At 51.7% G+C, this 13,680-nt stretch overlaps 1 protein-coding gene across 3 annotated transcripts in view; it reads left to right on the top strand.

Moving 5' to 3' along the window:
- Positions 1 to 527: 527 nt before the first annotated feature.
- ADAMTS17 (ADAM metallopeptidase with thrombospondin type 1 motif 17) overlaps positions 528 to 13,680 on the top strand; it is a 410,186-nt gene continuing 397,033 nt past the window's right edge. For 2 of the 3 annotated variants that reach the window (XM_024982261.2, XM_024982262.2), the window contains exons 1-3: positions 529 to 795; positions 1,208 to 1,578; positions 13,445 to 13,598. In XM_024982261.2, the coding sequence (XP_024838029.1) occupies positions 717 to 795; positions 1,208 to 1,578; positions 13,445 to 13,598 (604 nt within the window). In that variant the 5' untranslated portion in view covers positions 529 to 716. Of the gene's footprint in view, positions 796 to 1,207; positions 1,579 to 13,444; positions 13,599 to 13,680 lie in introns of all 3 variants that reach the window. The other variant, XM_024982263.2, reaches the window with a different exon arrangement.

The raw sequence follows: 13,680 nt of genomic DNA on the forward strand, positions 1-13,680 counted from the left end.
CTGATTTCCTTTAGATGGACTGGTTGAATCCCCTCGCAATCTAAGGGACTCTAAGCGTCTTTTCCAGTTCCGAAAGCATCAATTCTTTGGCCTTCAGCCTGCTTTATGGCCCAACTCTCACATTCGTACATGACTACTGGAAAAACCATAGGTTTGTCATAGCTTTTCTTCCAAGGTGCAAAGTTGCACACCTTGTGCACGAAACTGCTCTTCCACAAACAACCAAAACTCATTTTACTTTAGATATAGACATAATATGCCTTTATGGGTGAAGTCCCTTAACGCTAGACAATTTCTGGCCTGTCTTCCAGGGAAATGGAGTTCCAAATATGGGGACAAACTGAACATCAGTCAGGAGTCTCCCCGAGTGGTCCAGGATCGCGCGGCTTCACGCGGCTCCCTTGCGCCACCTGGTGCCCCATTCCCGCAACTGCCCAGAAACCACGTGTAAGAAAGTGCTTACAACCTAACTACGCACTCTGGGTCAGGTCCGTCCCAGCCAATCGGCGAGGGGAAGGCGGGGCGGGAGAAAGCGGGAGTCCAATCGTTGCCCGCCTCCCGAGAAGAAGGCGGGGCTTGCGATTTACCACGTTGGGTTTGTCCGCAGCGCTAATTACTTTTTCCGAAGGCTGGGGAGCCTCACTCCGGCTGGCGCCGCCGCCTCGCGCGCTCCTGCTCCGCAGCGGCCGCGCGGGGGGCGCCTGCTCCCGAGGACCATGTGTGACGGCGCCCTGCTGCCCCCCCTGGCCCTACCCCTGCTGCTGCTGCTGCTCTGGGGACTGGACCCGGGCACAGGTAGCGCCCCGCTCCCGCCGCCCCTTAGCCCGCGCCTCCCGCGGCCACCCTCCGCCTGCCCTCCCCGGCGGCCTCCGCCTGCTTGCGCCGCCGCGTCGCGGCGGCCGGCCGCTGACAGTCGCGGGGTCGAGGGGGCGCGGGCCGCGGCGGGAGGATTCGGCTCCGGGCGGCCGCCGGGGGTCCGGCTCCCCCGGGCGCCGCGTCCCCGGAGGGGCCCGGGCGGCCGCGTCCGGAGTGGCGCGGGGCCCAGGCGGCGGCGCTGGCCGGCGCGGAGGTGCCCGGGCGAGGGACGGGACGAGGGCGCCGTCTCGGGACCGCGCTGGCGCTGGATGCCCGGCGCTGGCCCCCGCGAGCGGCAGGCGGGCGGGAGGGCGGGCCCCGCCGCGCTGACGCGTCTCGTCTCTCCCCGCAGCTGTCGGCGACGCGGCCGCCGACGTGGAGGTGGTGCTCCCGCGGCGGGTGCGCCTGGAAGACGTGCACCTGCCGCCCCTGCCCGGCGCCCCCGGGCCCCGCAGGCGCCGACGGCCCCGCGCGCCCCCCGCAGCCCCGCGCGCCAGGCTGGGGGAGCGCGCCCTGCTGTTGCACCTGCCGGCCTTCGGGCGCGACCTGTACCTGCAGCTGCGCCGCGACCTGCGCTTCCTGTCCGGCGGCTTCGAGGTGGAGGAGGCCGGCGCAGGCGGGCGCCATGGACGGTCAGCCGAGCTGTGCTTCTACTCCGGCAGCGTGCTCGGCCACCCCGGATCCCTCGTCTCGCTCAGCGCCTGCGGCGCCGCCGGCGGCCTGGTACAGCTCTTGCCACCTCCGGGTCTGCCTGGCGATCTGTCCGGGCGCCAAGGGTGGGGGTGAAGGGAGGTCTCCGGGGAGGGCTGGGATGGCGGTGGGGCCTCCGATGTGCTCTGCCGCTGGCAGGAGGGAGCACCCCCAACCTTCCAGAGGGTCTAGGAGCAGAGGGCAAGAAAGGGGAGTCATCTCATTACCCAGCGCTGTCAGTTCTGCAAATTCAGAGGTGAGTCAGGCCAGCACCGACGTGGGGGTGCACCGCAAGATAGCCGCAGCCTGCCCAGGGAGCATAGGTCCTGCCCAGATGAAATCCGCCAGGCCCCTAGACTGAGAAGTGCACCTGGCTGGGATGTAGAGAGAGCCCCGTTTGCTTCTGCACAGGTGTGCTGTGTGTGTGTCACGGGGAACACCGATCTGTATGTTCGCTTGTTCTTGAATTGGGGATCGAGTCAAGCATTGGCCTCCTTTCTGTAATTTTGAGTCTTTACTCAGGAAAGGATATTTGGAGGGGTCTCCAGACAGGCCGCTAACCTACTCTTCTTAGTTAAAACATGGGAGCCAGGAAAGAGAAGGTGTCCCTAATATTTTTACCTTATGCTGCAAGCAGGCATTTGTTGGCACCTACCCTCAGCTAGGCCTGAGGAATGCTGACCTTGGTTATAAGCCCCTCTCTCTGTCCCTGGAAGCTCTCTGGGTGTGGCAGTAATCTGCCCTTACCCACCACTGCTTCGGTTTCCGCACCTGTGGAGTGCTCGGAGGGAGGGAGGAAGTCCTTGGCACCTCTGCCCTGCCTTTGCTCACACTGGCTCACTTGGTTACATTGGTGCCCAAACAACACTTCTCAGCTTCTCATCATGCCCCCAAGGAGCACAGATGGCTGGCAGATGGGCTGCCCCCACCCGGCAGAGCCTGGGATGGGTGCAGAGCACGCTTCTCTATCTTCTGGGGAAGTGGTTTCTGATACTCTTTTGTGTCTGTCCTTTCCTGGCACAGGAAACTGCTTTCCCCACTTCCACCTTCTCTCACTCCACCATCTAGAATTCTCTCACCCTTACCCACATAGCGTGCAACAAGTTGACACAAATCTGCCACAGAGGTCAGAAACCCTGAGGGTCAGAGTCTTTATGTAAGACTGCTCCCTTCCCGGCAGTGTAGGGGACCTTAGGTAGTAATTCTAAACTTGGCCGTCACCAGTTCCCCTTGTAGGATTTTTTGAGTTCTGATAAGAATATGATCTCCATTTGCTGGACTGGAGAAATTGACATCTTTGGTTAAATGAGGAAAAGGGACTGTGGAGGAGCCTGGTAGGAGCTAGTGTGGAACAGCAGCGGGGAGTCTGAGCTGTGGGTGAGGAGGCTTAAGCAGGGGTGAGAAAGGCTCAGATCACTGAAGGACTCGGGTCAAGGCTGTATCATGTTCTGGGAGGGACTGGAAGGCCCACATCATTTTTCCTGTTTTTGCCAAAGTGTTTAAAGTCTAGGTCACATCACTGTACTGAACATGGAAACATCTGAATCCCATTTGCTGCGGTTTAGTGAGTTTCTGTAGAGGTCAGAGTTTATACTTCTTGGTGTAAAGTTTCCAGAGAGGCGCTATCTGCGAAGGATCTGAGAGTGGATATCCGGATAACACTGATTTAAAATCCTCCCGGAGTGAATGCTGGGCCCTTTCACACATGGCTCTGAGCTGTGAGAGTTCCCTTCTGTCCTCCAGGTTTTCAGCAGGACTGCCCTTCCCTTCAGCACCATGTGAGGGCGCTGTGCTTTAGATAAAGGAACAAGGCAAAGAGGCTGCGTTAAGCATGTGCCAGCTGCGGTGGGGGCACCTCTAAGACTTTAGATTTAAAATTCGTATTTCTGTGGTTTCATCTGCTTTGTGCATCCCATAGATGTAAGCTGGACATTGGACACTTCTTTCTAATACACCCTATAGAGGAAGGGCACGGGTTCAGAGACTGCCGGGTGACTTGGAGTGGACCTCTTTGGTGGCAGAGTGGTCCTGCTCCTCTAGAAAAGAAAGCAGCAGGAATGTAGGCACACCCCACCTTACTTTGATTTTGGTACTCAGTGTGCCTAAGACAGTTCCGCTGGGCTGGTAACGTTGTGTTAGCCCCTCTGGACCATGGTAGAAGCCCCACAGAGATCTCGCTCGGGTGTTGTGTGTTTTTGAGGACAGGTTCAACCATGAGGTATGGGGAAAGGAATAATGCCCAGTAGGTGAGTTTTGGTGCCCACAGCTGGGAGCATTCCAAAGGCTCGTTGTGTCTGAAGAATCATGTTGAGCAGGGCTGGCAAACTTTCTGCAAAGGACCAAGTAGTAAATACTGCAGGCTTTGCAGGCCGTATGGTCTCTGTCCCAACTACTCAACACTGCTCTTTGAGTGCAGAAGCAGCCGTAAGAAGGTAAAGAGACAGGTGGACATGTATGTGTTCGATAAAATTTTATTCCGGTGTTGAGTATGAATTAAACCTGCTGCATCTCACGTCTCCGGAACGGCCTAATGAGGAGCGTTGCCTGCAGGGAGGCGTGTGCAGCCTCTGCTCCCTGAGCTGTCTCCGGAGACATTTGACACCTGTTTGAAGGAGATGCGTGATTAGAATAGATCATTCCTTAATTGTGCATGGGGGCAGGGGAAGTAAATCTCACACTCCGTTTTGCTCTCCACCCTTGGAACCCCGCCTTTTGACAGCGGGCAGAGGTGGGGGTCTATGGTGTTTCCCTTCTCTGTCTTACCTTGAAAAGCTGTGCAAGCTGCATGTTTTGGATCTTCAGAGACCATGGGCTCAAGTATTAATTGTTTTACATTTATGCATCTTCGTTTTATTTACATTTCAGAGAAGTCCTCAGACATAACATAGGTTTTGGGAAGTTTCTCTAACTGTATTTGACTTCAAAGCGATGAACTCTGGGCATATGAAGAAGGTATTTTCCCTCCCAGAGGATTTATGTGAGTTTGGATCAGCTGCCTTGTGTGAATGGGACCAGATCATGGAAGGCTGGCGGAATCTGAAGAAACTTCGGGTTAAGATTCACCAGAGCAGGCAGTGGAGGTGGAACCCCAGAGACAGCGAGTTTCCATCTCAGAAAAGACTCTCAGTGCTGCCTGTCGGAAAGAAGAGGATGGAGGGGCCGTCCTCATCCCCAAGTGAGAGGAGAGGAGGGCAGGCAGGCAGAGCGTCTGGTCTGCTGAACAGGGGCCCTTCTGCGTCACAAGCACCAGGTCAGGGAAGTCCTTGGCCAGAACATGCCTGCCTGTTAGCATGTGGCCTGAGGGGGTGCCCTGTGGGCGAGATGCTGGGGCCACACGGGACACCCAGGAGCTCTGGGGCATGGCCCTTTCTCCAGGCCACCCAGGAGGAATAGAAGGTCAGGGGTGGTCCCAGGACACCTTCTCTGGAGTCACATCCATGCTCCGAGAGATGCTGGCTTATGTCTCTGTCACTCAGGCTGCTCACTGGCCTCATGGGCCACCCAGCCTGGCTCTGTCTGTGCCCGACCATAGAGCAGGGGCTCTGTCTGCCCAGTGCCCGACCACAGTGCAGGGCCGGGGCGGGAGCCCCTCGCCCGTGCTGCTCCCCACACTCTTAGTTCCCATAGCTCCTCCTTCCAGTCTGCTCAGGAGCTTTTAGGAGAGTGCTCACCATTTCCATAGGGGAAGAATTGTGGTCCAGATAAGAACAGGGTGGAAGTGAGGTCAGCCAGGCAGTCAGCAGGTGGCTTAGAAGAGTTGGGGGCCCATGCTCTCAAGAGGGCAGCGTGATATCAGTGATGAAGGGGCCAGTTTGGGAGGTTGCTGCCTCTCCCTTTACAGTTGCCCAACTCGCTTTTCATTGCCCACAAAATTGCTCAGCTTTTAAATGCAGCATCACTTGATCACTATAGCTGAGTAGGAAGCAGTCTTGGCAAAAGCTGTGTGGTGTGGAGGCCATTGGGAAGGGAGCAAAGAGACCTTATCCTTTATGCACGTTATCCTGCATCATGGTATTGATACGGGTGTGGGGAAGGCACGCAGTCCTTAGTCTTTCAGCAGCTAATGTTACTGAAGAATTTATCATGCACAACATAAATGTATTTGGAAAATGCAAAACACATTTTTTAAAGCTTTGTAAAAAGGATCACTTGGGTGAATGTTAAGGAAAGCAAGGAGGGAAAAGACAGTTGTGAGATTTGGGATGCGGAGAAATTGAAGAGGAGAACCTGGAGCATAGAATTCTAAGGCCTCCCACCAGCTCCTCTGGGAGGATGCTCACTCTGCTTGATGGTAACTCTGTACCCACCGCTTGTGAGCATCAGGCTGCCCTTGACTGTAACCTCGGATACCTAAGCCTGTCTAGTTACTTACCTAGGGTACGTAGCTAGATTTTCCCATCTTAACTTTGTATTTTTTTTTATTTTATTTTTTAACTTTACAATATTGTATTGGTTTTGCCATATATCAACATGAATCTGCCACAGGTATACACGTGTATACCTGAACTTTGTATTTAGTTGGCAACCTGTTAAAAAAGAAGTACAAGATGGGATGATGACTGAAGATGTCTTCTTTGACAGCATTCTTGAAGCTTATTTCCTGAATTGGAGATACTGCAGCTCCTTGACCTTGGATATGTGCAACAGGAGATGTTTTTGCAGCCAGTACGTCCTGGGGAACCACTCAGAGTCAGCACCTTCCCCGTGTGTGTTTCCACATACGGGCTCACAGGTGCACCGTCACACCCATGTTCTTTCGGAAATAAGACTTTTCCGGGCTGTGATCTTGAGCAAGTCGCTTATGTCCTTTGAATGCCCCTGTCTGAAGTCACACAAGGGTAAATAGCATCGGCTTTGCGTGGCTGTCGAGAGAAGGAAGTAAGATAAAGTCTGAAATCAGTTAGCTAGAGCCTGGCATGTTAAGGCATTAGAAACACATTTCTTCTCTTGCCCCACAGGCTGTTTCCAGACTTTTCCATTTATAGATCAGCCAACCAGTCAAGGCTGTTGACTAAATGAGCAGATCATTATCATATACCTGCCGTGTGTAGGACCCTCCAGTAGGCTCCCAGTGAGCCTCAGAGAGAAGTGGGGTATGGGGCCCTGTCTCGGAAGGTTGGCAGGGGAAGGAGCATGCTCTTAAGCCTGTAGGGTGGGGGTAGGGAGGGGTTCATTCTTTATGAGTGGTTCTCAGCCCTGAGCTGGCATCAGAGTTCCTGGCAGCATTTGCTACCTGGATTGCTCGGCCCCACCCCCCAGGTTTCTGATCCAGTCCATCTGGCGGTGGACCCGAGAGCTTGAGCTCTGACAGGTTCTCAGGTGCTGCTGCTGGTTGGGAACCATTTTGAGGATCACCGGCCTGGAGGCCATGAGGGGGCATTTCTGGCTACTAACCGGGAAGTCCCTGGGGAGAGCATTGTGGGGAGGACAGGAGCAGGGGGCGTTTGGAAGGGCGAGGTGATGGGCCTCAAGGCTTGGGTTGTGGAGACAGAGAGGAAAACTACAGGAGAGGGGTCTGAAGGAGGGGGTCTGTGACTGTCTAGTGCTGTAAATGGGGAGGCCGACTTTGGAGTCAAGACCAAGAATCTGTGTTCAGGCAATTGACGTTTGCAGAGGCAGCAACATGACCCTGAAAGGGGGGCTCCTTGTGGAGGTTGGGAGGCCCCTCATGCCTGTGCTGTATCGGGGATGCTCCTTCTGGGACAGGTTTGAGGCCCCCCCAGATTCCGCTGAGGCCTCCCAAAAGTCTGAGGCCAGTGTAGCAGGGCCTGCAGCCCCAGGACTGTTTTTCCTTCTTGGGAGCAGACTTGCTCCCTCCTCTCCAGCCACCTACACTCACCCATCCACAGGGAGGAGGCCGTTGAAGGCCCAGTCCAGTGAACCCAGAAGCCGTGGCCTCCTGAAAAGGAGAGGCTTCGAAGGCTCCCTGGGTGCTGAAGTCCCCGTGTGGCCTTTGTAGGACAGTGAGGTCACCAGTCACTAGGCAGGTCCCCTCAGACAGAGGGAAGAGCGTCAGATGGTTCCAGAACATGCATGAAACAGAGTTTCTTAAACGCATTTTTCATGTTATGCAAAGAAGTCTCACTAATGTTAGGAAGTTACAAACCTTTCTGACCTTCACTCATTTTTTCAGCTGCAGGGAGAGCTAGTCCTGCTTCAGGGGATTGGGTGGGGTTAATAATACCCAGATTATAATGCTCTCTTAAAGCAGCACTGAAACCCCTCAAAGCCAGCTTCCAGAACAAAGGGAACTGAAAGGGAACCACTCAGAACTTTTGTAATATCAGGTTACACCTGATACATTTTATTTGCCGCAAACTTCTTTAAAGGTAAAGCATCTGCCTGCAATGTGGGAGACCTGGATTTGATCCCCAGGTCGGAAAGATCCCCTGGAGAAGGAAATGGCAACCCACACCAGTACTCTTGCCTGGAAAATTCCGTGGACAGAGGAGCCCAGTAGGCTACAGTCCATGGGAATCCAAAGAGTTGCACACGACTGAGCAACTTCAACAAACTTCTTTAGTAGGATACCAAATCTTAGAAGATGTAAGGTTTCTCTTCATTTCATTGAGGATTGTTGTCTCCTTAAAAGCCAGAGGCCTCTGGGCTTCCAGTCCTGTCCGCCATGGGAGTCCAGTCCCCTTTAGATGGGGTCTGCAGCGCTCCTGCATATACTGTGATCTGAGGCGTTTCCTCACTGCTGTCTGTGGAACAGGGAAGCCTTGCAAGAGCATTTCCCAGTGGCTCCCTTCTCGACATAGACGGTAAGCAGAGGAATAATGCAAGCCCTGCTCAGCTCTTGGGGCCACAGGGCAGAGGGCCCCATCAGGAAGGCCCAGGCTGGTGTAGGCGCTCCATGCCCAGGGCACCTCCAGGTCCTGGATTGATGCGGGAGGTGGCCACCTCTCCAGCAGCCAGCTGAAAGCTAGGAAAGTGGTTCTTGATGCTGGCTGCATCAGCGTCTCCCAGTGAGCTTAAAAAAATACCAGTGCCTGAGTTTCACCCCCAGAGATCTAACTCATGTGGCCTGGAGTGGGGCCTGGGCCTCAGGAGTTCTCAGAACCGGCCGAGGGACTGCAGCGTGCAGCGGGGACAGGAATGTGGGCGCGGGGCTGCGGGAGTGCTGTGCTGGGGCCTCCTAGTCTGCGCCAGTCCGTCCACTTCATTCTGTTCCATCCATTTCATTTGAGTCCATCCCAGTACAGTCCAGTTCACTCACATTTTTCTTGAGTCACTCTTATGTGGCAGACATTGGAAAAATAAGGAGGAATAATTCTGATCCTGCCTCAAAGACACAAACTACGCACTGGGCTGTGTCACATGCCCTCTAACACAGCAGGTAGTGGGCTGGGACATAGAGTGCCAGGGAAGGGGATTGGTTTTTGTAGGGAAAGGGGAGGGAGAGGATGGTTAGGGAAAGGGCTGACAAGTTTTTCCCATGCTGAGATTGTGTGTGTGTGTATGTGTATGTCTGTGTGTGTATGTATGTCTGTATGTATGTGTGTACGTGTGTGTGGGTATATGTGTTTGTGTGCACGTATATGCATATGTGTGTATGTGTGGGGGGCATGTGTGTATATGTGTGCATGCATGTGTGTATATGTGTGTGCATGTGTGTGTATGTGTATGTATATATGTGTCTCTGTGTATGTGTGCACGTGTGCATGCATGTGTGTATATGTGGGCATATGTGTGTGCACATGTGTGTGGGGGGGCATGTGTGTATGTGTGTGTGTATGTGTGAGTGTGCATCTGTGTATGTATGTGTTTGTGTGTGTGTATATGTATGTCTCTGCATGTGTGTGTGTGTATGTGTGTGTATGTGTATGTGTGTGTGTGTGTGTGGCAGGGAGGGTGGTGGTGGTGGTGGAGACAGCGCTTTTCACAGAACGTCTTACCCCGCAATGACCCAGTGGGTGTTGGTGAGGCTTCAGGGTGCCCGGTGGCAGTGCTTGGGGAGGACAGGGGTGAGTCCCTCCTCATGGTGGCTTCTGGACAGGCAGGCCATGCCCTGCGGCCCCTCCAGGTGCTTGTTCTGGCCACAGGCCTGCGTGAAATTCCGGGCCCTGGGGGCACCTGGCTGCCCGGTTGAGTACAGGTCTCTGGCCCATATGTCTGTCTCAGCAGCTTTGCTAGTCTCTTTCTTGAGTAGATTGAAACCACCATGTGGTCCCTGTGAAAACGACCCTCTAAGGTAAAAACTCCACCAGGAGGTGGGACCGTGGTTTTGTGTGTGTGTGTGTGTATGTGTGCCTGCCCGTAGGCTTTCTTACAGATTCTCTGTGTTATGTCACATCAGAACTACTGGCTAAATGGTCTTTTACCCTGCAGCTTGGACACTGGGCTGAGTGGAGGATAACTGGCTTGGAAAGTGCTAGACACAAGGGGGCTTTGCCCTCCCGCAGTCTGAGCATTTTGGGAAGACTTGGGACCCTGTCAGAATGGAGCATGTCCTCCAGGGAGCATGGCCTCCTTCCATGTGGGGCCCATCTACCAACTTTGTTTCAATCATGAACGTTTCCAGTGACAGTTCTCCAGGGTTCTGCCCTGAGGCTTTCCGGTGGGGATCTGCACTGCCCCCCACAACCACCTCCCTGAAGTATCACAGTGAACAGAGTCAGGTTTTAACTTCAAAGGAGAGGGGAGAAAGCCCTGCTTCCCGGCAGGTCATGCAGTACCACTTTAAGACAGTTTTATTTGGGCAGTAAAATCTCTTGAGTTGTTCTTGGCAGAAGTTCTAATGAAATGGAAACCTTGCAATCTGCTTAGAACAGTAAGTATGGTCTCACCCTGTGATTTGGGGACTAAAATTGTAGGCGATCTTCGTAATTGATCTGATTTATTTCCAGAGGATTCGAATCGATGCATCCTTTCAGAAGGTAGAGGAGTCTGTATCCTTTCGTGTGAGTAAACTTTGTACCTGAGGCTGGAGGAATTGCTGAGCTGTGGTGGACACCAGTGCTTCTCAAAGTGTGGTCCTCAGGCCTACAGCAGCAGTGTCACCTAGGGACTTGTTAGAAATGAGTGTTCTTGGTGAGCATCCACGCCCTCCAGGTGATTTTGATGCACACTGGAGTTTGGGAACCATTGCTTTAGTGCGTTTACAGCTTTTAGAAAGTAGTGTGTGTGTGGGGTTGGGGGGAGAGAAGCAGGGATGTTCGTGACAGCCTAAGACAGATTGGCTCTATCTCCCGAATCTGTGCTGGCAAAGGTGGTCCCAACCATGAACCCAGAGCAGGGGCCGTGGGCTGCAGGGTCCAGCGGGCACACACAGATAATAGCCAGTCAGGTTCCTTGTGGGAGGTTTACCTCGTTTTGTTGATGATTCAGAGGGAAGCTAGCGGCAAGTATCCTGGGAAGGAGGGCAGACTTTTAATACTGTCAGCATTGGTTCCAAATGAAGGGAAAAGTTCTCTGCATTGTGTACATGTTTTTAAGAATTAATAGTCATTTTATTAAAGCGGCAAGTTTTTTGTTCAATTTACAAATCACGTTCTCATTATAATGTAGCAAGTTTTTGAAATTCTTTTTAAGGAGCCTTTGGATAACATTTGATCCTGTTTACAAATCTGGTGATGACAACATTTAAACCTTTAAAACCATGTTTAGAAATTTAGCATATTCAGTTTCATTTTCAAGTTCTTTTGTAGTCTGATTAAAGAATAAATCCTTTGCAAGAACTTAAATGGTTCTTGTAAATAATGAGTTAATAGTCTTGTAAAGAAGTCCTAAGTTCTCTTATACATTCTGATACTGCTTACGAACCTGATAAGATTTTAAAATTACAGGTCTAAATCACTGATGTACTTTAAATTAGAACCTAAATCTAATTCATTACTCTGCCAAGTTCTCTTGAAATACTGAAGAAAATCTATAAATCTCCTATCACCAAACTATTAACACTAAGATCTGACTCCATCCTCTCTTATTTGATTCTACTAATTCCCAGGGATAAGTTTCTATATAAAATTCTAAATAGTCTAAGTAGGGATTCTAAATAGTCTAAATAGTGATGCCTAGGCAAAGAGTCGGACACGACTGAGCGACTGCACTGAACTGAACTGAGGGATATATATTGGAGAAGGCAATGGCAACCCACTCTAGTACTCTTGCCTGGAAAATCCCATGGATGGAGGAGCCTGGTAGGCTGCAGTCCATGGGGTCGCTAAGAGTTGGACACACTGAGCAACTTCACTTTCACTGTTCACTTTCATGCATTGGAGAAGGAAATGGCAACCCACTCCAGTGTTCTTGCCTGGAGAATCCCAGGGACGGGGGAGCCTGGTGGGCTGCCGTCTATGGGGTCGCACAGAGTCAGACACAACTGAAGTGACTTAGCAGCAGCAGCAGGGATATACATATATACTTTTTTTTTTCCTATTAAGGATATAATTGTCATTCATTCCCAACATTTTTGGAGTACCTGCTCAGGTTGACTTTTGGGGGGTGACTTCAGTTCAGTTGCTCAGTCGTGTCCAACTCTTTGCGACCCCATGAACTGCAGCACGCCAGGCCTCCCTGTCTATCATCAACTCCTGGAGTCTACCCAAACCCATGTCCATCGAGTCGGTGATGCCATACAACCATCTCATCCTCTGTCATCCCCTTCTCCTCCTACCCTCAATCTTTCCCAGCATCACAGTTTTTTCAAATGAGTCAACTTTTCGCATCAGGTGGCCAAAGTATTGGAGTTTTAGCTTCAACATCAGTCCTTCCAATGAACAACCAGGATTAATTTCCTTTAGGATGGACTGGTTGGATCTCCTTACAATCCAAGGGACTCTCGAGAGCCTTCTCCAACACCACAGTTCAAAAGCATTAATTCTTCAGTGCTCAGCTTTCTTTGTAGTCCAGCTCTCACATCCATATATGACTACCAGAAAAACCATAGCTTTGACTAGATAGACCTTTGTTGGCAAAGTATGTCTCTGCTTTTTAATATGCTGTCTAAGCTGGTCATAATTTTCCTTCCAAGGAGTAAGTGGCTTTTAATTTCATGGCTGCAATCACCATCTGCAGTGATTTTGGAGCCCAGATAAAGAAAGTCTGACACTGTTTCCACTGTTTCCCCATCTATTTGCCATGAAGTGATGGGACCAGATGCCATGATCTTCGTTTTCTGAATGTTGAGCTTTAAGCCAACTTTTTTGCTCTCCTCTTTCACTTTCATCAAGAGGCTCTTTAGTTCTTCTTCACTTTCTGCCATAAAGGTGGTGTCATCTGCATATCTGAAGTTATTGATATTTCTCCCAGCAATCTTGGTTCCAGCTTGTGCTTCTTCCAGCCCAGCGTTTCTCAGGATGTACTCTGCATATAAGTTAAATAAGCAGGGTGACAGTATGCAGCTTTGATGTACTCCTTTTCGTATTTGGAACCAGTCTGTTGTTCCATGTCCAGTTCTAACTGTTGCTTCCTGACCTGTATACAGGTTTCTCAAGAGGCAGGTCAGGTGGCCTGGTATTCCCATCTCTTTCAGAATTTTCCACATTTTATTGTGAGCCACACAGTCAAAGGCTTTGGCATAGTCAATAAAGCAGAAATAGATGTTTTTCTGGAACTCTCTTGCTTTTTCAGTGATCTAGTGGATGATCCGGGGGATGACGTAAAAATAGTTTAAAAAGTTTAAAAAAAAAACAAACAACAGAATAATATACCTTTGAAAGTGAACACAGAGAACGGGTGCTGTCGTGCCCCAGGCTCTGCCTTCCGTCGCTTGATCCCTGTGCTTCAGGTCACACATGAGCTCATTCTTGGGCTTCGTGAATCAGCAGAACCTGCAAAGCAGCAGCCCCAGCACGGGAACAGGCCTCAGCTGGGTGGCCTTCCCAGCTTCTGCCGCTGGGGTCCTGGACGGGTGTGAATGAGGATGACTGACGTCTGTTTTTCTCTTTCTGGGCAGGTTGGCCTCATCCAGCTCGGGCAGGAACAGGTGCTCATCCAGCCCCTCAACAGTTCCCAGGGACAAGAGCATCTGGTCAGACGCAAATGGTCCTTGACACCCAGCCCCTCTCCCAAGCCCCAGATACCTGGGCAGCTCTGCAAGGTCCTCACAGGTGAGTCTGGGAAACAGCGTGAATGACTCACAGCACGTGCCTGTTTGATACTGTCACACATCCCTAGACCATCCCCATTGAT

This window comes from Bos taurus, chromosome 21 (genome assembly GCF_002263795.3).
Source record: "Bos taurus isolate L1 Dominette 01449 registration number 42190680 breed Hereford chromosome 21, ARS-UCD2.0, whole genome shotgun sequence".
NCBI classification, from domain to species: Eukaryota; Metazoa; Chordata; class Mammalia; order Artiodactyla; family Bovidae; genus Bos; species Bos taurus.